Below are 22613 nucleotides of genomic sequence, written 5' to 3' on the forward strand. Positions count from 1 at the left end.
CCAATGCTGAAAACAGTGTTACTATTAACAGTCATGACCTTTGTCTTATGGGATTTGGGGCCTGTTAAATTATACCACAGCCTTCAGGTGAGATAGTTCAAGGCTATGAATGCCCTGAGTCAGGTCTCTTTTGATATGAACCTGGACTAGCTCTCATTGCTTCTAGAACATCTCAAAACAACTTTCATTGTGAAGATAAACTTCAACATTACCATCTGATTGGGAAGCAAATTTCCCCCTAATCATTAGCACAGAAAAGTAGGTGAATGCAAATTGTCTTTTATGTTAAATGGAATTCAGTCATAAGACTCTCTGTCTTCAAAGGCCACAACTCTGCTTACAATGACCCTGAAGCTCTCACTCTGCCCCTCATGCACACCAGCACACACAAGGTCACAGCAAATACGGTTAGAGCTAAGATTTGATCCTCCTTTATCTGACCTAAGTACCAGGGGGCAAAATTACCATAATACTTAAAAATAATTCAAGATGAGAAATGTACATATTTGGAAATCATTGGTCTATACCAGTGGTGGCGAACCTTTTGAGCTCAGCATGTCAGCATTTTGAAAAACCCTAACTTAACTCTGGTGCCGTGTCACATATAGAAATTTTTTGATATTTGCAACCATAGTAAAACAAAGATTTATATTTTTGATATTTATTTTATACATTTAAATGCCATTTAACAAAGAAAAATCAACCCAAAAAAATGAGTTTGCGTGTCACCTCTGACACGCGTGTCATAGGTTCGCCATCACTGGTCTATACCATTGAGATTGCCCTTCAAAGTTTCTTAGTAAACTTGAAAAGCCGATAAACACATTTAGCAAAATATATGCTGCAAAAATAAATGTGAAAAAGTGATGTTCTATACCATCATAATATTTGCAAAGCTATGATCATTAAAAAAGTGGCTATTAGCAGGTTAGTTGTTTCCAAATTGCTGATCCCTCCTGAGGTGGAATGTGAGTCCTTAGTGTACCATCTCCCAAAGAGTGACACTGTCAGAATAGGTTCAGAGGGTCCATTCTTGTTTATCAAACGCCCATCTTTTAGTACCTAAAGAAACAGTGGAAAAAGGATAGTCAGCTTCATGAAAATATGCATTACAAGCAGAATAATATTTTTTAAATAGTCCTATTTTGATTAAGTAGTTCTAGCTTTTCTACTGGTTTCTTGTTAGATACTAGACGCCTGGTGGATAAAATTTGTGCAGTTGGGGGGTTCCCTCAGCCTGGCCTGCGCCCTCTTGCAGTCCGGGAGCCCTCAGGGGATGTCTGACTGACAGCTTAGGCCCACTCCCCCACCCCCGCGGGGAGCAGGCCTAAGCTGTCAGTGGACATCTTTAGCGCTGCTGTGGAGGTGGGAGAGGCTCCTGCCAATGCCGCTGTGCTCGCCAGCCATGAGCCTGGCTCAGGGCTTCTGGCTGAGTGGTGCTCCCCCTGTAGGAACGCACTGGCCACCGGGAGACAGCTCCTGCATTGAGCATCTGCCCCCTGGTGGTCAGTGCATGTCATAGCGACCGGTCGTTCTGCCATTCGGTCAATTTGCATATAAGCCTTTTATTATATAGGATTTTTCCTAAAATACACTACACAATTCACTAGCCACTTAAGCACTGTATACTAAATATATTTGATTAGTCCCTTACACTGGTAGTTCTTACCCATCAAAATCACCTGTGGAAATCTGAAAAAGTACAGGTCCCACCTTCACAAGATTCTGATTTACTGGATCTGAAAAGGGTCCTGGTCTCCAGCCCATTGGCACATTGATCTATTCTTCCAATCCTGTGGCCTATTTCTGGCAAGCTTTTCCTCCCAGTGGTTAATGAACTTGGTTAAGATAAACCTTTAGTACTAAGAACTTAAAAATGCATCCTGATATTTGTATAATGCTTCCCTGTTCACTAAATGCTTTCACATGAATTATCACATTTGAACCTCACCAAATCAGTGAGAAAGATATTCTATGCCTTTTATGGATAGGAAATTCAGAGGTTAAATTTAACTGACTTACATAAAGTTCCCTAAAACATTACAGCAAGATATTTCCTACATTTGTGGTTATGGTCAATGACATTTCACATTTTTAGCATAAAACTAGGGGTGGGAAAAGACACACAGCAAATGTGTTGAAATCCCTGCAGAAGTGATCCTGTAAGACAATGTGTAAATATTTTCTGAGGAGAGTGCATCAGTCAAGGAAATAGTAGTACTCCAGCAGACATGGCCAGTGTGACTCATATAAAAAACCTGTCTTCTGCCTGGCCAGCATGGCTCAGTGGTTGAGCATCAACCTATGACCAGGAGATCACGGTTTGATTCTCAGTCAGGGCATATGCCTGGGTTGCGGGCTCAATCCCCAGTGTGGGGTGTGCAGGAAGCAGCTGATCAATGATTCTCTCTCATCATATATGTTTCTATCTCTCGCTCCCTCTCTGAAATATATAATATATAATATATATATATATATATACAAACCTATCTTCTGATCACTCTAAAAACAATGTTAACAGAAGGGCCATGACTTGAAAGGTCTCTAGGAAAATAATTTTTTTTTTTAATCAAGATTTGGTTTTGGTTTATTTGGCCCTTTTTGAAGAAAGTAAGCACCCAGATTCAATGTGGTCTCAGATAACCAGCCCTACAGAGGAGAAGCACATTATCTTAGGCTTTCATAGCTTTATGATAATCTGTTCCATGAATACCCAATCCCTTTTGTTTTAATCCTGTGCTCACAAAACAAACTTCTGATCCATAGCTTCAGTGTTTGAGAGGACTTGCCAATGGATAGCCTTCTTGAGGCAAAAGTTATTCTTCTCCAGGTAAGTGAATCTATTTTTAAAAGTAATAAATTGGTCCTCTCTGTTGTCATCTTGTGAGTTTGGTTAGTGTCTGCTCATTAGAATATGATGAACTTCAGGGAAAATAATGCCATAGGGAATCTATACTTGAGAAATGAAGACCAGTACTCTGGCCATGGAGCTCCCTCCAAGCATTGTTACACCAAAACCCTGCCTACCAGCTGGCAAGTGCATCTTTTATATCTTTTTGATGTAAAGTATATCTTATTTCTTCTTTCAACAAATAAGCTGGAGAAGATGAGACATGATCCAAATGATAAATGTACCATAAAGTACCCAACTTAAAGGATAGTGCAACTCCTTCCTTTTCCTCCCTCCCTCCCTCCCTCTCTTTCCTTCCTCCCTCTCTCCCTCCCTCCCTCCCTCCCTTCCATGCAAGAATGAAGGGCTAGTGCCAAGGCATGGGAGACAGCGTGACAAGTTCTGAGAATTGTTGAGTTGAGACCTACAAATACTATACTGTTAAGCATTTAACTATTTGCTCTCATGTATCATTCTCTAATTGTTGTTCCCAGCTACCTAAAACCATTTGGGATCTTTTTTTTAAAAAAAAAAAAAAGTAAGACAAACAAAGTAAATAACTATGTCCTAGTTTCTTCATGCTCTCCACCTCCTCATTAACTACCACCATCCAACTTCTTCAAATACCAATGTGGTTCAGAGTGAAAGTAAAATGGCATTTCTGGCTCAGGACTTATTTTAAAAATGATTTTTGAGATAGGGAGGGAGGGAGGGAGGGAGGAAGGGATATCAATGTGAGAGAGAAACATCGATTGGTTGCCACCCACACATGCTCTGGCTGGGGATCGAACTCACAACCTGGATATCAAAACCACCCACCACCTTTTTGTGTACCAGAAAATGCTCCAACCAATTGGACCACTGGTCAGGGCTCTGGCTCTGGACTTTCAATCTGGTCTGGAAAACTCCATAAGTTTTTCGTCTTTCTCCGTAAATGAGATCCTTTTGTGACATAAGTGCTCAGTCTCACTCTAGGGTAATTTCTCAATGAGACAGATACATTTCTATGAGTACATGACAAGGGGGAGGGGGATAATATCAAAGTACTACCCAGAAGACTAGAGATTAGATTGTGTGTTCAGTTTACATGGCAGGGATTATGAGAATACAGGGCCCCCATACTACCTGACCCCTGATCTGTATGAACCCTGCTCTCCTTTCTCTCACTTGAAGTGACCTCACATATTTTCAATTCATCTATACTTATTTGTGCCAGCCTGGCCACCTTTGAACTGCTAGATTACAGTTCCAGAGCCCTCGCTTCATATCTGATTATGATTTTCTGTACTTGGCATTTAAGCTTTTATTCCAGCTTCATTTGCTCATGAGATTCTACCTAACCAGGTTGTACGGCAACCAAGGATTCCCATTCCCTGGGTTTCTCAGCTTTAAGAGAAACCATTCTGTTGGTTTCACATAATTAAATATTTTTATAAATATGATATATCCCAATCTGATAATACAGGCAGGCATGACCATCAGCAATCTGCATTTTAAAGACTTTCTTGCTTAATGCTTTAGGTGAATTAATGTAGATCTTATTTTTCTTATAAAAAATGCAGTGACTGTACCCTAGTTACTGCAATCCTGCCTCTGTTTGCCACAATTCGGAGAAGACATGAAGGTTCAAACTGGTTGAGTGTGTGTGGACTAGCAGATAAAAACCTACAGTCTTAATTCTAATTTGAGACCAGCTTAATTTATAAATTAATTTGGTTATAGCCACTATAATTTGTAAAATAAATATCTAATTTTACATTTGTTTCCACATGCAACAAAAGGACATTGAAAATCTGTAAACAAATATTTTTCAACGAATGGGGCCTTGAGCTCACAGGTTCTAGGTATCTTATCATGTTATTCCAACAAAGTGTCATCACTCTAGAATTACTTGCTGTAAATGTAAAAACGGCCCAGATATTTCCTCCTCCTTTATTCATGCCCTTCTGCAATGTGGTTTTACAGCTCTATCCATTGAGAGATCTGTATCATTTATTTCTCTAACCTTTGAAACTACTTTGGGCATGTGACTTGCTTTGGCTAATGAGACATTCACAAACATGGTGTAAGCAGAGACTTGAGAAAAACTTGCCCATTGTGGCTTTCCCTCTTGATGCTCTTGGACTCCTTCAAGTCCAAGCTTGCTGGAAGAGGAGAGAACACAGGGAGAGAGTGGCCCCAATCATTCCAGCTGTCTAAGACAAGGCCATCACAAACCAGGCCAATCACCAACTAGTGGCAGATGCATGCATGAGCCCAACCAAGATCAGCTAAGCCTGTTCCAAACCAAAACAGCCTAGCTACACTCAGTTCACAGTGTCAACCACAAAGTACCAGCTAATAAATGGTTATTGTCTAAAGCCATTAAGGTCTGAGGAAGTTAGCTACACAGTAAAATTTAAGTGATACAGTTGCCATAACCTATTTTGCTTGGCTTCAGAGAACAGATAAAATAAAAATACTCTTCAAGTCCTCCTACCTCAAATTTTCCAGGTGACAGGTGAACTTTAGTAAGTAGCACTTCAGGAAAAACATACTCTGTTCTGAATGTACCACTTAGGGAGAATATGTCAAATCTTGTCAAAGCTGTTTCTACCGGTTGTCCACAAGTTGTCAGATTAGTCGTTTTGCATTTCAGCATGGTGCATACCTATGTAGAACAGATGCAGATAAAATGTAATGCCTTACATCTAAGTTACTTGTATTAGAATGATTGACTCAGTTTATAACTATAGCAAAGTAACTATTTCCTCATTTGATAAAAGATTTGGATCATGTTTCTTATCATTAACAGCTTTATTGGAAATGGCCAATGATTTGAGAACCAAGCCCACCTCCTGAATTTTGAATTTTAAATATTTGTCATTGGAAAGAAATAAAATGAAAAAACATCTGATGACAAGAGAGACTAAGATCAAAGTGATATCCCTACTCAGTGTTGACTTTAAAAATTAAAACAAAACTGTTTATATTCAGATACATTGGCAAAACTACATAAGAAAGCCTTATTGAGGTTCACTATAATATGTAAACTAGTTCATTAGTCAAATAGAAAATCATCATGGTCAGGTTAATAAATATTCTAAATGTGCTCTAAGTAAGCAATCTGATTATAGTTAACTTCTATTGCAAATATCATTATTTCTCCTAGCGTGTGTGTGTGTGTGTGTGTGTGTGTGTGTGTGTGTGTGTGTGTGTAATGCTGTACTGGCAATGCGTGGAGTCATGCAGAGAAAAAGCACTTGGCTCCCTGGGGCAAACATGGAAAGTGAACCCTATAACTACTGATACCTAAGCACTCCCTTTCACCTGAGCTGAGATTACCTGCCAGTACTCTCTTCTCCTTCGGCCGTGAAGTCCTGTGAAAGCTCCTAGAACATACACTTCATTCTCTTCTTTTCTTAACATTCTGTAGCTTAAATGACAGCAGAGATCTTTGTGACAGACTGTAAGATTTCCTGCATTTTGAAAAAGTGCTGTGAAGTTGAATGCATCTCGGGAAATAAACCCACTGAAAGTATTTTTCCGGACTGGGAATGGTTTGATGGTTGTGGCATAGGCACTCCAGTCCACGGCTGTGGGGTAGGCAGGAGAGGTTCGGGGACGCGAATCCACTTCTGAAAGAAGGAGCTTTCCTGAGTCTGTTTCCATATCATAATGGTATACCTGGGGCGAATGCGGTGCATAAATACCACTGCCTGCGAATGGAAAAGGAGTGTTTTTAATACAAAACCAACACTGCCAGTTTCCCCATCAGAACTGAGCACATGGTCACATCACCACGTTGGTCCCAAAGAGACAGCACACAGGCTTCTAGTTACAGGGAACACCCAAGCGCTTCTCCTGTTCTCTACTGAGGGAGTATAATAGACGTTTGATGTCTGGTGTCAAATAAACTTTGACTGTAACAGGAATGTTTATGAGCTTTGTGGAAAATTAAAACCAATATAAAAATCTTTGTATTTGGGAGTACATGAAAGGTAGGGAACAGTAATACAAAATTCTCTCCTGGTCCCCACTATGCTGGTGTCTCCATATCACTCCCAAATGTTTCAACACTCTTCTCTCCAATGGGTAGGTCTAATTCCTTTCCCTTTGAGTGCAGGCTGGACTTTGCAACTCACTTCTAATGAATGGAACACGGTAGAAGTGACGGTGTGTGATTAATAAAAACAGCAGTGCAGCTCCCGCTCTCTTTCACTCACTCTATCTATCTATCGATCTATCTATCTATCATCTATCTAAAGAAAGTCAGCTGCCATGTCATAAGGATACATCACACAGCCTATGGAAAGGCCCAAGTGGCAAGAAATGAAGGTCTCCTGCCCATATTCCCTGAGGAACTAAGGCAGTGGTTCTCAACCTTCTGGCCCTTTAAATACAGTTCCTCATGTTGTAACCCAAACATAAAATTATTTTCGTTGCTACTTCATAACTGTAATGTTGCTACTGTTATGAATCGTAATGTAAATACCTGATATGCAGGATGGTCTTAGGAGACCCCTGTGAAAGGGTCGCTCGACCGCCAAAGGGGTCGCGACCCACAGGTTGAGAACCGCTGAACTAAGGGATCCTGCCTATACAGCCACGTGAGGCAGCCCTCCTGGAAACAGGCCTGTCAGCCCCACTCAAGGCTTCAGATGACCACTAGCCCAGCTAAGGGCTTGACGTAACCCAAGGAGATAGTCTGAGCCAGGATCCCCCAGCTAAGCTAGTCCCAAGTAGTGACCGATAGAAAAGGTGAGATAATAAATGTTTGTCGTTTTAAGCTACTTTTTACTGTGAAGGTAAATTGTTCCAAATAACATACCAATTAATACGCTCCTCTGTCCTTTGCCAATGTTTGAGCAAATCATGTTTACTTCCATGCTTTGCCACTCACTAGCTGGTAGCCTTTGGCAAGTTACTTGCATGCTCTGTGTCTCAGGTTTCTAACCTGTAAAAGTGGATGGTAGTACTCATCTCTCAGAGTTGTTGTGAGGATAAAGAAATAATGCACAGAAAGGTCTTAATGTAACCATAGCTGCTCAAATCAGTCACTAGGGCCCTAGTCTGTTTGGCTTAGTGGATAGAGCATCAGCCTGCGGACTGAAGGGTCCCAGGTTCGATTCTAGTCAAGGGCACATGCCTGGGTTGTGGGCTTGATCCCCAGTTAGGGGTGTTGGGGGTATGCAGGAGGCAGCCAATCGGTGATTCTCTCTCATCATTGATGTTTTTATTCCACTCTCTCCCTTCCTTTCTGAAATAAATAAACACCCCCCTGGTATCTGTGTCCATTGGTTAGGCTTATATGCATGCATACAAGTCCTTTGGTTGATCTCTCCCAAAAATATGTTTTTTAAAAATCAGTCACTAGGCTTTGAATGTATGTGTGAAAAGTTGGAAAATATAGTGGTTAGTCCCTATAAAGAAGCAAAAAGTTATGACGGCTCACATCTGAGGCATTAGCTTCTCTGCATTTAGAAGTATTATCTGCAAACCTCATCTGGTCATAAATTACCTGTCATATTTTGTTGCACATGGTGTATATTTGCCGCAAGAAGATTAACTCTCATGCCCATAGCCCAAGCTGAGTGGAATTCAATAGCTGACAATAGGGGCAAAACATTCATCCACGCTGTGGGAAACAGAATGGTGTCCACATGGAAGTCTTTCACCAGGGCCACAGCAGGATCGTGGAAGAGTATATCGAAGCATGTGAAAATGCCAAACCTTCCAAAGGTGGTGTTGAAAGTCACCAGCTCCGGCTTTTCAGGGGCATCAAACTGAGGCTCAGAGTAGAGGTGGTACTGTAATAAATGCATAAGACAAAACCAGGAAAAGCTTCTTTACTGAAGAGATGACTTGTTAAAAAAAAAAAAAGAAAGAAAGAAAGAAAAAGAAGAGAAAAAAACCCCTCCAAAGTTAGTACTAGATTTGGTTATGGTCAACAACTGAGACTCTACAGGCAGTGAATGAGACTGGTTATTGGAAGTAAAAGGCCAAGGAAAAGGAATACAATATCTCCTCCCCAACCCCAGCCTGCCCAAATTAGAAGACAAATAACTTTCCATAAATTATAGGTTATGACTTTCTTAAAAGCTGAAGAAGCTTTTTTAATGTTTCTAGGTGTCAGGGATTCAAAGAAGAATGCTGTTATTGAATCCCTGACCCTGGAAACATAATAGATGCACAATAAGCACCTGTTAAGTGGATGAGGGGTGCTACCTCCCTCTTTACAGTGTCCTATCCAAAATAATTTCAGAGCTTTCAAAATTGCTGAAATTATAAATGAAAAGAAGTTGTCAAAACCCACAAAATGAAGGAAACTGTAAGAAAGCTGTTTGAAAGTTATGTGATTGTTTTATTTATTTATTTATTTACTTACTTACTTATTTTTGTTTTGTTTTTTTAATCCTCACCCAAGGATATTTTTCCATTGATTTTTAGGGATTATGAAAAAGAATGGGAAAGACAGAGAGAAACATCGATGTGAGAGAAACACATCAATGGGTTGCCTTCTGCAGGAGCCCTCACCAGGGCGTGGACCAGGGAGGAGCCTGCAACCGAGGTACATACCCTTGACCAGAATTGAACCTGGGACCCTTTGGTCTGCAAGCCAACATTCTATCCACTGAGCCAAACCACTAGGACTGTGTTTTATTTAGAAATACAAAAATAAATATACAATTTTTTTTCTGTAGCAGTATGTGATCAAAAGCATTGAAAAACAATTGGGTTAATATCACTCCTTACATTTCAACTGGGACTTCCAGCAGATTATTTCCCCACTCAAAAGATTCTGGGTGGAGAAATTGTTAAAAGATACAATTTAAGATGCTTAGAAAAAGTGTGGGTGGGTGTGGAAGAGGATGTACACACTGACATGCATATCCCATATCCACTTAGAAGGCTGGCTCTCTCCCTGCCAATTTGGTATAAAATTATGGCTAAAGGTTATTTTGCTCTTTTAATTCAGAGTTTATAGTAAAAATTTTCTGATCTAACCTCAAATTCATAAGAGGGTAATTCAGTTAACTGGTATGAAAAATAAAGGGAAAGATAGTTTTTGTAATTTGATAGAAAACAGGGAAATTAACTTCTGTAAAACTCATTCATACAATTTGGAAACATCTTCATATCATTTCAGTATTAAATGGTATCCAGACCGCAGTCACCTTGGTATCCTTTGAATTAATTATTAAAATTACGTTTTTATATACAGAATGATTTATCTCAATCATGGACTATTGCAATCTTTCTAATAGCTCTTTGCCTACATTTTTTCCCAGATTAGTTTTTTCTAAAATGTGACTTTCTTTAGTGTTTGCCTTAACAAAAAATCTCTAATAACATCCTATATGGGGAATAAAGCTCAAAATACTTAACACAGCATTCATCCCCCTCATAACAGTCATCATTCTACATACCCACCCTCTCTTACCTTGTGGTAACGTGCCACCAATTGTCCCTTTGCATCATATACCACGTTGGTATTGTACTGATAATAGCCATTAGGAGGACATGTGGAGTCCTGAGAATTACATCGCTTTTTGTCCCCAATATTTGCCAAGACATAGATAGAGTTGTTCTTGGCCAGGCAGCTGAGTCTTGTTTGTATGGGTGTGTGACCAAATCTAAATCAAATTTTAATGAAGAGATTTTAATAAGTCAGACAGAGAAAGACTTATACTGTATGATATCACTTATTTGTGGAATCTAAAAAGACTGAATTCACAGAAACAGAGTAGAATAGTGGTTACCAGGGGCCAGAAGATAGGGGAATTGAGAATATATGGTTTAAGAGTACAAACTTGCAACTAGTAGGTAAATAAGTCTTGAAGGTCTAATGTACAGCATACAGATAATAATATTGTATTATAGACTTCAAAGTTGCTTAGAGACTAGATCTTTTTTAAAAATATATATTTTTTATTGATTTTTTACAGAAAGGAAGGGAGAGGGATAGAGAGTTAGAAACATCGATGAGAGAGAAGCATCGATCAGCTGCCTCCTGCACACCCCCTACTGGGGATGTGCCCGCAACCAAGGTACATGCCCTTGACTGGAATTCAACCCAGGACCCTTCAGTCCGCAGGCCGATGCTCTATCCACTGAGCCAAACCGGTCAGGGCGAGACTAGATCTTAATTGTCCTCACCACAACAAGAAATGATAGTTATATGACATGATAGAGGGATTAACTGGAGCTATGGTGGTAATCATATTGCAATATATAAACGTATCAATTTAACACATTATACATCTTAAATTTACACAATGTTATATGCCAATTATATCTCAATAAAAAAAGGCATTTCAACTTTAAAAAGTATTTAGTTACTTCATATGTAAACAATAATAACAATAGGACAGATAGATGGTCAATATATATATGAAAAAATGCTCAACATCACTAATCATCAGAGATTAAAACCACAACGAGATTCACCTCACACCTGCCAGAATGGCTACCATCAATAAGTCAATAAACAACAACTGCTGGCGAGCATATGGAGAAAGGGGAACCCTTGTATACCGCTGGTGGGAATGCAGACTGGGGTAGCCACTGTGGGCAACAGTATGGAGTTTCCTCAAAAAATTAAAAATAAAACTGCCTTTTGACCCAGTGATCCCACTTCTGGGAATATATCCTAAGAATCCCAAAACACCAATTCTAAAGAATACATGCACTCCTCTGTTTATAGCAGCATTATTTACAATTGCCAAGATCTGGAAACAGCCCAAGTGCCCATCAGTGGATGACTGGATAAAAAAGCTAGGGTACATTATACAATGGAATAGTACATGGCCATAAAAAGAAGGAAATCTGCCCTATCTGGTTTGGCTCAGTAAATAGGGTGCAGGCCTGCGGACCCAAAGGGTCGTGGGTTTGATTCCTGGGTTAAATTCCTGGGTTCGATTCTGGTCAAGGGCACGTACCCAGGTTGCGGGCTCAATCCCCGGTGGGAGCTGGGCAGGAGACAGCCAATGATCAATGATTCTCTCTCATCATTGATGTTTCCATCTCTCTCTCCCTCTCCCTTCCTCTCTGAAATCAATAAAAAAATATTTTTAAAAAATGGTTGAATGAATGAAAAGATTAATTATTTAAATTTGACTATATCTGATGATAATGCAAGCCAATTTTCTGTCAAAATGTTTTTCTTCTACTGCAGGGCTATAAAAGAGGCACTTACTAACCATATGGAAGAACCTGTCCCCCAACATTTACTAGTTCCCATAGTTACTGTGACCTTTGACTCATCCATACATTTGCATCATATGTTGTTTTTAATGGAAATCCAGAACTCAATCATACTGTGAGATTAAAAATAAATGGGCCATCCCAATTCCCAAAACTTCTATGCAGAAAGACTGTCCAGCTATTGGCCTCTTTTTTACACGAAATAAAATTTCTTACAAACACCATAGAGAAATCAGCTCAGGACAGGAAGGGTGGAAAGAGGAAATTGTCCGAGGTCATGTAACCCAATATTCTCTCTCTTTTTTTTTCTTCTTTTTTTTGTGTGTGTGCAGTTAATCTCTCTAGAGCAAAGAAAAGCCCTTTCCTGGTAGCCCTTATATAAATGTCAGAATAACCAGGAGTGCCTAAAGAAGTGTGGTAGCTATAATCCTCCAGCAAAAATATGGCAGAGGAATGTTACATAAACTTCATTTGAGGTAAAAGAATGAGAGAGTATGAGAGGGCAACAGAGTGAGAGGATCTGAGAGATGAGTAAGAGTAAGTGGGATAGAGTGAGAGACCTTTCCCTGAAAGGTTTGAAGTGTACAATCTGTACCTCAATAACCTCCAAGTCTTATTAGGAAGTAGGATTTATATATTAAACATACATCCATGTCTATTAAATATGTTGCATTAGATTCCTAGATTACATTCCTAGATTACTTTTTCTCAGGAAAATTACCTTTATGAGCCTAGGAACATGCAAAGTTTCATAGCATAAGTCTTATGATTCACTAGAGCAGTGGTTCTCAACCTTCTGGCCCTTTAAATACAGTTCCTCATGTTGTGACCCAACCATAAAATTATTTTCGTTGCTACTTCATAACTGTAATGTTGCTACTGTTATGAATCGTAATGTAAATATCTGATATGCAGGATGGTCTTAGGCGACCCCTGTGAAAGGGTCGTTTGACTGCCAAAGGGGTCGCGACCCACAGGTTGAGAACTGCTGCACTAGAGGGTACACAGTGAGGTCTTTCTGCCTGAGAAGCAGATTCCAATACAATTGCAACATGGTACCTTTAAATAGAGACATGGAAATATTTTCCAAACACAACCCACTGTCCATAAATTAATTTACTACTTGTATCCATGAGATCCTCTCCCCCTTCATCAGCAGTCCTACTTAGAAATGTCCTGTTTACATATTTTCTCTAAATTGAATAAAGATATTAAATGGTATCTAAGTGCAATTTTTTAAATCTAACAAATGCCAATATAAATATACCAATAACATACCACCAGATACATGATAATTCAGGATTTATCATTTTGCTGTGATGAACATGCGCATTTTAAAGAATTGCCGCACTTTTGCACAAACAACTAGGATAGAGACAATACCTTTGGGGGTCTTGACATGGAATCCAGTCCACCTGAGGGTCTGGGATATCCTCCAGATAAGGGAAAATGGTTTCCCTGGTAAATTTCCATCCATAAAGTGCATCTTCTGGAGTCACGATAATTTGAGCACCCTATTCAAAACAAGTCCAATCAAAAGTATGTCTCCACGTATAACACAGACAATGCAACACGGCAACCTTCCAGCAGATTTCATGTCCCTGCCATGGATTAAGATTAGTAGAAATAAAAGAATACCTGCTCAGCTGCCTGCTTTATCGCTTTCTCCAGAACATCTATATTCTTGTTCATAAGGAGCAAGGCATCCTCCCGAGAAACAGGTGTCTCTGTGCCCTTTGGCCTTAGGACAGCATGTTCATACACGGCAGCTATAAATGTATCCAGGGCACTGACATGCAGGGTAACCAGGGCAAGAACTGCCACAGAGGCTTGAAAGGAGGAAGTGATCATGGCCAAGGTCTAGAGATTTCTGAAAGTGCAAGTAAAATTCATGTCGCATTTATAAAGGGCGGCGCCCGAGTGCTTATTTTGTAATCTTATGAATATTATACCCAACCCACTTTTGAGAGGAAAATATTGCCATTAAATGAATACAATAAAAAAGCATTACAAAGATTGTACAACATCTACTATTGATAAAATTTGATGTCAAATTTCAATAAAAACAAAATTGAAATGTAGTACAATTACACCCTTTAAGAGAGAGAAAATTAAAGTAACTCTGGAGCCAGTCGGCCTGGTGGTCAAATCCCTCTAGTATTAACTACAACAATCAAGGCTCAACTAGAACAAGACTGCGCACAAAGACCACTAGGGGGTGCACCAAGAAAGCATAAAAAATGCGGAGACAAAAAAACATGACAGAAATGGAGGATATAGAGCTAAAAATCGCAATTTTGAGGGCTTGCAAAAATGTGCTAGAAGCTGCCAATAAACTTGAGGAGAGACTCACGAAAACTAATGAGACCCTCGATGCTATGATAAAGAACCAACTAGAAATTAAGCATACACGGACTGAAATAAAGAATATTATACAGACACCCAATAGCAGACCAGAGGAGCGCAAGAATCAAGCCAAAGATTTGAAATGCGAAGAAGCAAAAAACACCCAACCGGAAAAGCAAAATGAAAAAAGAATCCGAAAATACGAAGATAGTGTAAGGAGCCTCTGGGACAGCTTCAAGCGTACAAACATCAGAATAATTGGGGTGCCAGAAGATGAGAGACAGCAAGATATTGAAAACCTATTTGAAGAAATAATGGCAGAAAACTTCCCCCACCTGGTGAAAGAAATGGACTTACAGGTCCAAGAAGCGCAGAGAACCCCAAACAAAAGGAATCCAAAGAGGACCACACCAAGACACATCATAATTAAAATGCCAAGAGCAAAAGACAAAGAGAGAATCTTAAAAGCAGCAAGAGAAAGAGACTCAATTACCTACAAGGGAATACCCATACGACTGTCAGCTGATTTCTCAACAGAAACTTTGCAGGCCAGAAGGGAATGGCAAGAAATATTCAAAGTGATGAATACCAAGAACCTACAACCAAGATTACTTTATCCAGCAAAGCTATCATTCAGAATTGAAGGTCAGATAAAGAGCTTCACAGATAAGGAAAAGCTAAAGGAGTTCATCACCACTAAACCAGTATTATACGAAATGCTGAAAGGTATCCTTTAAGAAGAGGAAGAAGAAAAAGGTAAAGATACAAATTATGAACAACAAACATGCATCTATCAACAAGTGAATCTAAGAATCAAGTGAATAAATAATCTGATTTACAGAATGAACTGGTGATTATAATGAATCAGGGACATAGAAAGGGAATGGACTGACTATTCTTGGCGGGGAAAGGGGAATGGGAGATGCGGGAAGAAACTGGACAAAAATCGTGCACCTATGGATGAGGACAGTGGGTGGGGAGTGAGGGCGGAGGGTGGGGCGGGAACTGGGAGGAGGGGAGTTATGGGGGAAAAAAAAAAGAGGAACAAATGTAATCTGAACAATAAAGATTTAAAAAATAAATAAATAAATAAAATGGATAAGATGCAAAAAAAACAAAAAACAATAAAGATAGAAAATTGAAATGTAGTACAATTACACCCTTTAAGAGAGAGAAAATTAAAGTAACTCTGATGTGAAAAATAATAATACAACATACCTGCGCTCTCTCTTTCCCAAGGTTAGTCTGAGAGTCCAAGATACATGAAGGATCTCTGTAAGATTAGGATGGGATGACAATTATTAACTCAAACAGTGACAATTTAGTCATGTAATGATCCTGAATGTTTCCTGTGCTTTAGTTGTTAGGCCCACAGAACAACTCTTATTTGAGTAAACAAATCTAGTCTCTTTGGGGTCCTGGGGATGAAATGGGGGCAGAGTACCTGAGATCAACTCCTGGATCTTGCCAAGCAGGACATGGCAGGTGCCCATCAACCACAAGGTGGAGATACAACAAAAACACCGAGGAACTCAGGATAGTGCGGAGCCGCTTCGAGCCCTGCCTCAGCCTGAAGGACGTCCTCGTCTGGCCTCTCTCCCAGAAATGAAATGACATTAAGTGAGCTGAGAAGTAAAGAGTTGGAAATAGCGTGTACAACACTGATAGCATTTCCTCATGGCAGCAAGGATGACACATCAGAATAAGAAGCACGAAAAACCAGGTTCTTCTTTTCAAACTATTCTCTTGATAATTGTATACAAAAAAGAAAAAAGGAAAGAAAGAAAGAAAGAAAGAAAGAAAGAAAGAAAGAAAGAAAGAAAGAAAGAAAGAAAGAAAGAAAGATACTATATCTCCAAAAAGGACAGTGGTAAGAAACGTTTTTGTCCCTGTCCCCTGTGGAGGCTTTCGTATGTCTTCAAAAGATTGTTTGAATCTGCCTTTTTGGAAGGAAATGTCTGCTTGAGCAGAACCAACCTGAACTTTATTTTTTGGTGTCTGGTCTCATGCAAGTGAAACTTGGATGGGCGTTCAACTGCTCGGACAGGACAGCTAATGCAACTAAAGCCAAGAGGAAATCGAAGAGTTATGAAATGTCATGCCCCACTGAATGGAAAGGGTTGTGCCACAGGAAGTTGCCAGTAGCCAACTATTTTTGACCTACGGCCTCTGTAATTTCACGTGGTTCAAACTACCCTCTGCTTTCAGCTCTCAGAAGTTGAGGAGCTGCAAAAGTCCCTTTGAACTGGTAGCATGCTCCCGATTCTTCAAAGGGAAAACAGTAACCAACTCTCTTGCTGACTTTGCTTGCAAACCATTAACTTTAGTTCCCATTCAACTATGCCCAAAGTTTATTGCATTCACCAAAAGGAACTTGTAAAAATTGTTTTGGCCGGTGCTACAGACTGAATGTTTGTGTGCCCCTCCACCCCCCAAACTCATATGTCCAAACCCAATTCTTAGTGTGATGTATCAGGAAGTGGGGCCTTTGCAAAATGTTTATGTCATGAGGGAGGAGCCCTCAAGAATGGGACTCCTTCCCGGCAGGTGTGGCTCAGTGGTTGAGCATTCACCAATGAACCAGGAGGTCACGGTTCGATTCCTGATCAGGCAGAGCACATGCCTGGGTTGCAGGCTTGATCCCCAGTAGGGAGCATGTAGGAGACAGCCAACCAATGATTCTCTCTCATCATTGATATTTCTATCTCTCTCCCCGTCTCCCTTCCTCTCTGAAATCAATACAAAAATATATTTAAAATAAAAAAAGAAAAGAATGGGATTCCTGCCCTTATAAAAGAATCTCTATGGAACTCCTTTGCCCCTTCTGCTATGTGAGAACACAGTGTGAAGTAGGAATTGGGTCCTCAACAGATACTGAATCTGAACCTTGATCTTGGACATCCCAGCCTCCAGAACTGTGAGAAATAAATTTCCATTGTTTATTAGATGCCCAGTTTGCAGTATTCCATTACAGCCGCCCACATGGATTAAGACAGCTGCATTCAAAGATTGTGGCAAAATAAGGATGACCGCCTTATTTTCAGGACAACAGGAATAAATCCACAGGAGCAGATCAAAGCCACTTGTTCATTGTGTTGGCAGTTATAGGAACAAGCACCTGAAAGGATAAAATAATAAAGCTGAACTCCCAGGTACTACAGAAGGAGAAAAATGAAAAGATAGATTAAAAGTAGAAAAGTGTCAAGCTGTGGAACATTTATTGTTTTTATCAAACAATATGAGGATGTTCAAACATAAATGTTCAAAGAGTGTGAATCAAAGCTGAGGACCAGACCTGCAATAAAAAATTTCAAAGGTTTGAGAAAATGCTCCAAGGAGTCACAGTTTTGTGGTTTAGTTTATATATTAGTAAAATCAAAAGTCTACATGGAAGGAAGGTTCTGAAATCCATTGGTGGTAGATAAGGAAGTGAGAGACCGCAAAGCAGGGAAATCTCTAGGACTGAATGAAAAATAAAAATGGAGAGATGCATACTTCTTTTACATTGATGGGTGCTGGATAGTTAACACTTAACATACAAGTAACTGTATAGTGGTATGCAGATAAATGATAACAACAAGGCATGTTGGGGTGGTCTGGCCCCGGTACCGGGTGTTTATCTCTGGAGGTCTAGAGAAGATTTATTCTGACATTCTAAGCTTATTATCCTAAAGCACAAAAACAATGGAAAGGGCTTGTTCAATGTAAAGATTAATCTATCATATAGGCCTTAGGACATGACTTCCCATGATAACTTATGCAGTTAGGAATTTGTATGAACGGAATATCCTGTGGTTACTTTCAGCTCTTGAGTGTGTTAGGTCTGCCGGGTAGCCCTGTTTTCATTCATCAGAGCATCACAGTAATTCACCGATTATTCATCTTGTTCATGTTCAATGGGCAAGGATGTAAAAAAGCATGTTTAATGCCTAAGATAGGTCACTACTTACGGGTCTGTCTAGGTGAGGCCTTACATTCCTGGATCCTATCGGCTGTCCTCTTTCCAAGGCCGGTGGCTCCTCCAATCACCCCTGACTTCCTGTTTTGGTTTAGTTTCTGGGTGGCCAGCAGCTGGCCTGAGGGTTCTGCTCCCGTTGGCATCAGGAGAGGGAGGATTTGTTTTATCCTAGCCTGGCAACCCTGATTTCTGGGCTTTTCTTTCAAGCAGTTGTAGAGGCTGGGTAACACAGGCCAGGTGGAATTACATGATTGCTACTGAGCAATGTCCAAATGGCCAGGGGAAGTAACAGAGCCAGAGAAGTTAGCCCTTTTCTAGCCCTAAGACCTACATTGACTCTTACATTCACATTATATTCCTTCTCTTTAGCCCATTGTTCTTTTATTGTAATGCAAAGCCACTCTAGAACTTTCCCCCATGTGGGCATAACTAAATTCCTGTATGGCCCTGCATCTAATTACTGATAACTCACATGGCAGGAATTTTTCTCACTTTAGTTATAAGAGTCAGGATGGTATGGAGTGATGGTTAATGGCATGGACCCCGAAGCCAGAATGCCTAGGTTTGAATCACTTCCCAGCTGGCTGACTATGAGTAAGTAATGTTAACTCTCAGTACCACAGTTTCCCTCATCTGCCAAAGGTGGTAGTATGTGCTGAGTAATTTTTGCTGTTATTATTGCTTCAAACCCAGAAGACGGTGGTTCTATTGGAGGACAATGCCCAGGGAAGCTTTGACCCAGGGCTTTAATTCTCTCTGCCCCTGTGCCCACCTGTTCTTGGCTACTAATTTGTTAAAAAAAACTTCAACCAGTCCATTGTCTCTGTTTTCTCATTGTTCTCTCTCTTTCCACAAAACCTTCCGTGTCAATCTGCCCTGACTGGTTTATCCTGAAATTATTAACTGAAAGTCCATTTCTACCAGCTACTTTTGAATGTTTTCTCTCCAACTGTACCACAGATTTTCTCTCTGATCAATCATTCTAACTCCTTAATTCATTCATCACAGATTTCTTTTTAAAACAGATACACACACAACACACACGTGCGCACAACTTACTGAGAAACTCTATTACTTATTCATTACTGTTGGGAATGCGGAATGGCACATCCAGCCACCCTGGAAAACAAGCGTGGCAGTTTCTGAAAAAGCTATTTATGGCCCCACCCCATCCTGTATGGAACAGTAAACAGTGAGGTAGGGCAGAATCCCAGTGCCTCCTACATCCTGTTCCCTGTTCTGGAAGAGGATAGGACAGTGTTGGTGGAGAGTTGAGAGGCCCCAGGGCAGGAAGAATTTCTTTTTTAATATATTTTATTGATTTTTTAAAGAGAGGAAGGGAGAGGGATAGAGAGTTAGAAACATCGATGAGAGAGAAACATCGATCAGCTGCCTCCTGCACACTCCCCACTGGGGATGTGCCCGCAACCAAGGCACATGCCCTTGACGAGACTAGAACCTGGGCCCCTTCAGTCCGCAGGCTGACGCTCTATCCATTGAGCCAAATCGGTCAGGGCAAGAATTTCTTTATGAGCTGTTACTTCTGATAGGCTGAGCCATTAACCAAAGTGACCACATGCAAAGACAGAGAAGAAAAGCCGACATCTTGCATTTGTCTGCTTTGAACACCCAGAATCAGAGTCACAGGCCATAGCGCTGCTAAATGGAATTCATTTCTATGGAAGATCAATGATCAATTAATGCACAGTATATACGTGGGAGTGCTCGCTCCTCTAAATCAACTCACCAAGGTCCTGAGAGCTGTGTTAAGACAAATTCCCCAACATGAAAAATGAAAGAAGTTGTGGGCAGGTCTTCCTTCCCTATGCATTTCCCCCCGATATTGCTGCTTTTCCTTGAGATATTTTTTCTTTCAGGAGATGCAAGGGCATGTATATAGTCCAGTGTTGCTGCTTTCTTACTATGAGATGATAGTGCCACTTCCTAATGTATAGCCCTGTCCTCCCACTATTCGTGTTCCACATCTAGAGACAGGACCTGGCTCTTGGGAATGGACTCACCAACAACTGAGTGACTGATCTTCATCAGCTAAGTAAGAAGTAAATAATAAGAGGTAAAAGGACCCAGTAATAGTGATAAAACAGAAAACAATACAGGAAATGAATATGGCCCAAAGTGCTGAAAGTATATGAAGAAAAGTTATTAATATTATGTTCAAATATTTATGTACACTGATTTTAATTTTTTTAAAGGAAAACAACTCTATCAGAATTCATCCAACAATTGATTTCATGGTGGACATTTTCAAAATCCATATATATAAAAGGCTAATATGCAAAGTGTTCTCTCAGGAGTTCGACCGGGAGACTTGGATCGCTTGCTATGATGTGCGCTGACCACCAGGGGGTGGCACGGAACATGGCAGGTGACCAGCGGCAGCTGGTGGTGACGGGGCGGGGCTGAGGGGGTGAGGGGAGGAGGAGGCGGGGGGGCAGAGAATCTGATTGGCCCTGATTGCCAGCCAGGCTTAGGGACTCTACCTGTGCATGAATTTCTGCACTGAGCCTCTAGTATATAATAATGTGACAACTGATTTGGTATTCAAATTTGTTTTGAATGACAAAAACTTAAAAATGAAATAATAATGTACTACTTTTTGTATTTGTCATGCTTTTTGTCAAGAAGAAACAGACTTTGAATGATTTGTTTTAGTACTGATGACAAAATTGCACTAAACTCAGAAGTAATGCTGAACCCCAAGACTTCCTAGATTGTCACCTATAACTCTCAACTACAAACAGACTGGGAGTAGAACAGGCTGTGGATTTTCTGAGAAACTAGTGCAAATGTTTAAGATTTGCAAGTTGTTCTTAAAAAAGGCTGAATAAGCAGGCTTTATTTAGTTCCCTTTGTTAATACTGTAGATGTGTTTTTCTTTGTCTGAATATGCTATTTGAGTCTTACACTCCTATGAGTTTTTCATAAATAGATGACATATGATATTGATACCAAAGGAAAGATAACTATCATAGGACTAAACTTTGGGTCATTCCTTTTTTATAAGATTGTATATAAACAGAGATATGTGTTTCTTTACTTTCATTCACTAGTAATTGTACTTAGTGAAAATCAGTTAGAAAATTATGTTGGTATTTATTATCCACCTCTTTTACCAGCTAGATTTGAGGAGGTATATTTATCATATTTAAATCTTCACAACTTAATAAGTAAGTAAATAGAATATTTCATTAATGTATGATATTTAATATCTATTGTCCAAATCAAATTTCCTATGTAAAATAATGGGTTATTTGAGGGGAAAACTAATCATGCAATTACTATACTATCCAACAGCTGTATCATTCCCAGGCAGTTATCCAAAATTATGAAGACATGTTCACACAAAAATCTGAACATTAATATTCATAGTAGTGTTATTTGTAATAAACATAAGCTGGAAATAATCCAGGTGTCCTTCAATGAATGATAAGGCAAGCTGTAGACCCATACCATGGAATATTCCTCAGCAATATAAAGAAATGAACGATAGGTACATGCAACAATGTAGATGAATCTTAAGAGCAATGTGCTGAATGAAAAAAGCCCAATCCCCAAAGTTAATAACATACTATGTGATTCCACTTATACAACATTCTTAAAATGACAAAACTATACAAATAGAAAACAGATTAGTGGTTGCCAGAGATTAAGGAAGGTGTGACTGTGAGAGGGAACTGGATGTTCTATAAAGAGGCAACATGAAGGATGGAGAATGTTCTGTATCTTTTAAAATATATATTGATTTTAAAGAGGAAGGGAGAGAGAAAAACATCAGTGATGAGAGAGAATCATCTATTAGCTGCCTCCTGCTCACCCCTTACTGGGTATTGAGTCTACAACCCGGGCTGTGCCCTGACCAGGAATTGAACAGAGACCTCCTGGTTCATAGGTCGAGACTCAACCACTGAGCCACGCCGATTCCATCAATATATCCTGGCTATGATTTTGTACTATAATGTTGCAAGATGTTTTCATTGGGGAAAACTTGGTAAAGAGTATACATAACCTCTATATATTAATTCCTTTTAAAAATATATATATTTTATTGATTTTTTTTTTACAGAGAGGAAGGGAGAGGGATAGTTAGAAACATCGATGAGATAGAAACATCGATCAGCTGCCTCCTGCACACCCGTACTGGGGATGTGCCCGCAACCAAGGTACATGCCCTTGACCAGAATCGAATCTGGGACCCTTGAGTCCTTAGGCTGA

At 39.9% G+C, this 22613-nt stretch overlaps 1 protein-coding gene across 2 annotated transcripts in view; it reads right to left on the bottom strand.

Moving 5' to 3' along the window:
• Positions 1-708: 708 nt before the first annotated feature.
• VNN2 (vanin 2) overlaps positions 709-22613 on the bottom strand; it is a 24508-nt gene continuing 2603 nt past the window's right edge. The window contains exons 2-10 of one of the 2 annotated variants that reach the window (XM_005859022.2): positions 15867-16014; positions 15641-15695; positions 13715-13946; positions 13460-13590; positions 10314-10506; positions 8391-8679; positions 6215-6588; positions 5370-5540; positions 709-1062 (exon numbers count right to left, since the gene is read on the bottom strand). In XM_005859022.2, coding sequence (XP_005859084.1) covers positions 880-1062; positions 5370-5540; positions 6215-6588; positions 8391-8679; positions 10314-10506; positions 13460-13590; positions 13715-13927 — 1554 coding nt within the window. In that variant the 5' untranslated portion in view covers positions 13928-13946; positions 15641-15695; positions 15867-16014 and the 3' untranslated portion in view covers positions 709-879. The remainder of the gene's footprint in view (positions 1063-5369; positions 5541-6214; positions 6589-8390; positions 8680-10313; positions 10507-13459; positions 13591-13714; positions 13947-15640; positions 15696-15866; positions 16015-22613) is intronic. The other variant, XM_014533832.1, reaches the window with a different exon arrangement.

Source organism: Myotis brandtii, unplaced genomic scaffold (genome assembly GCF_000412655.1).
Source record: "Myotis brandtii unplaced genomic scaffold, ASM41265v1 scaffold123, whole genome shotgun sequence".
Taxonomy (NCBI): domain Eukaryota; kingdom Metazoa; phylum Chordata; class Mammalia; order Chiroptera; family Vespertilionidae; genus Myotis; species Myotis brandtii.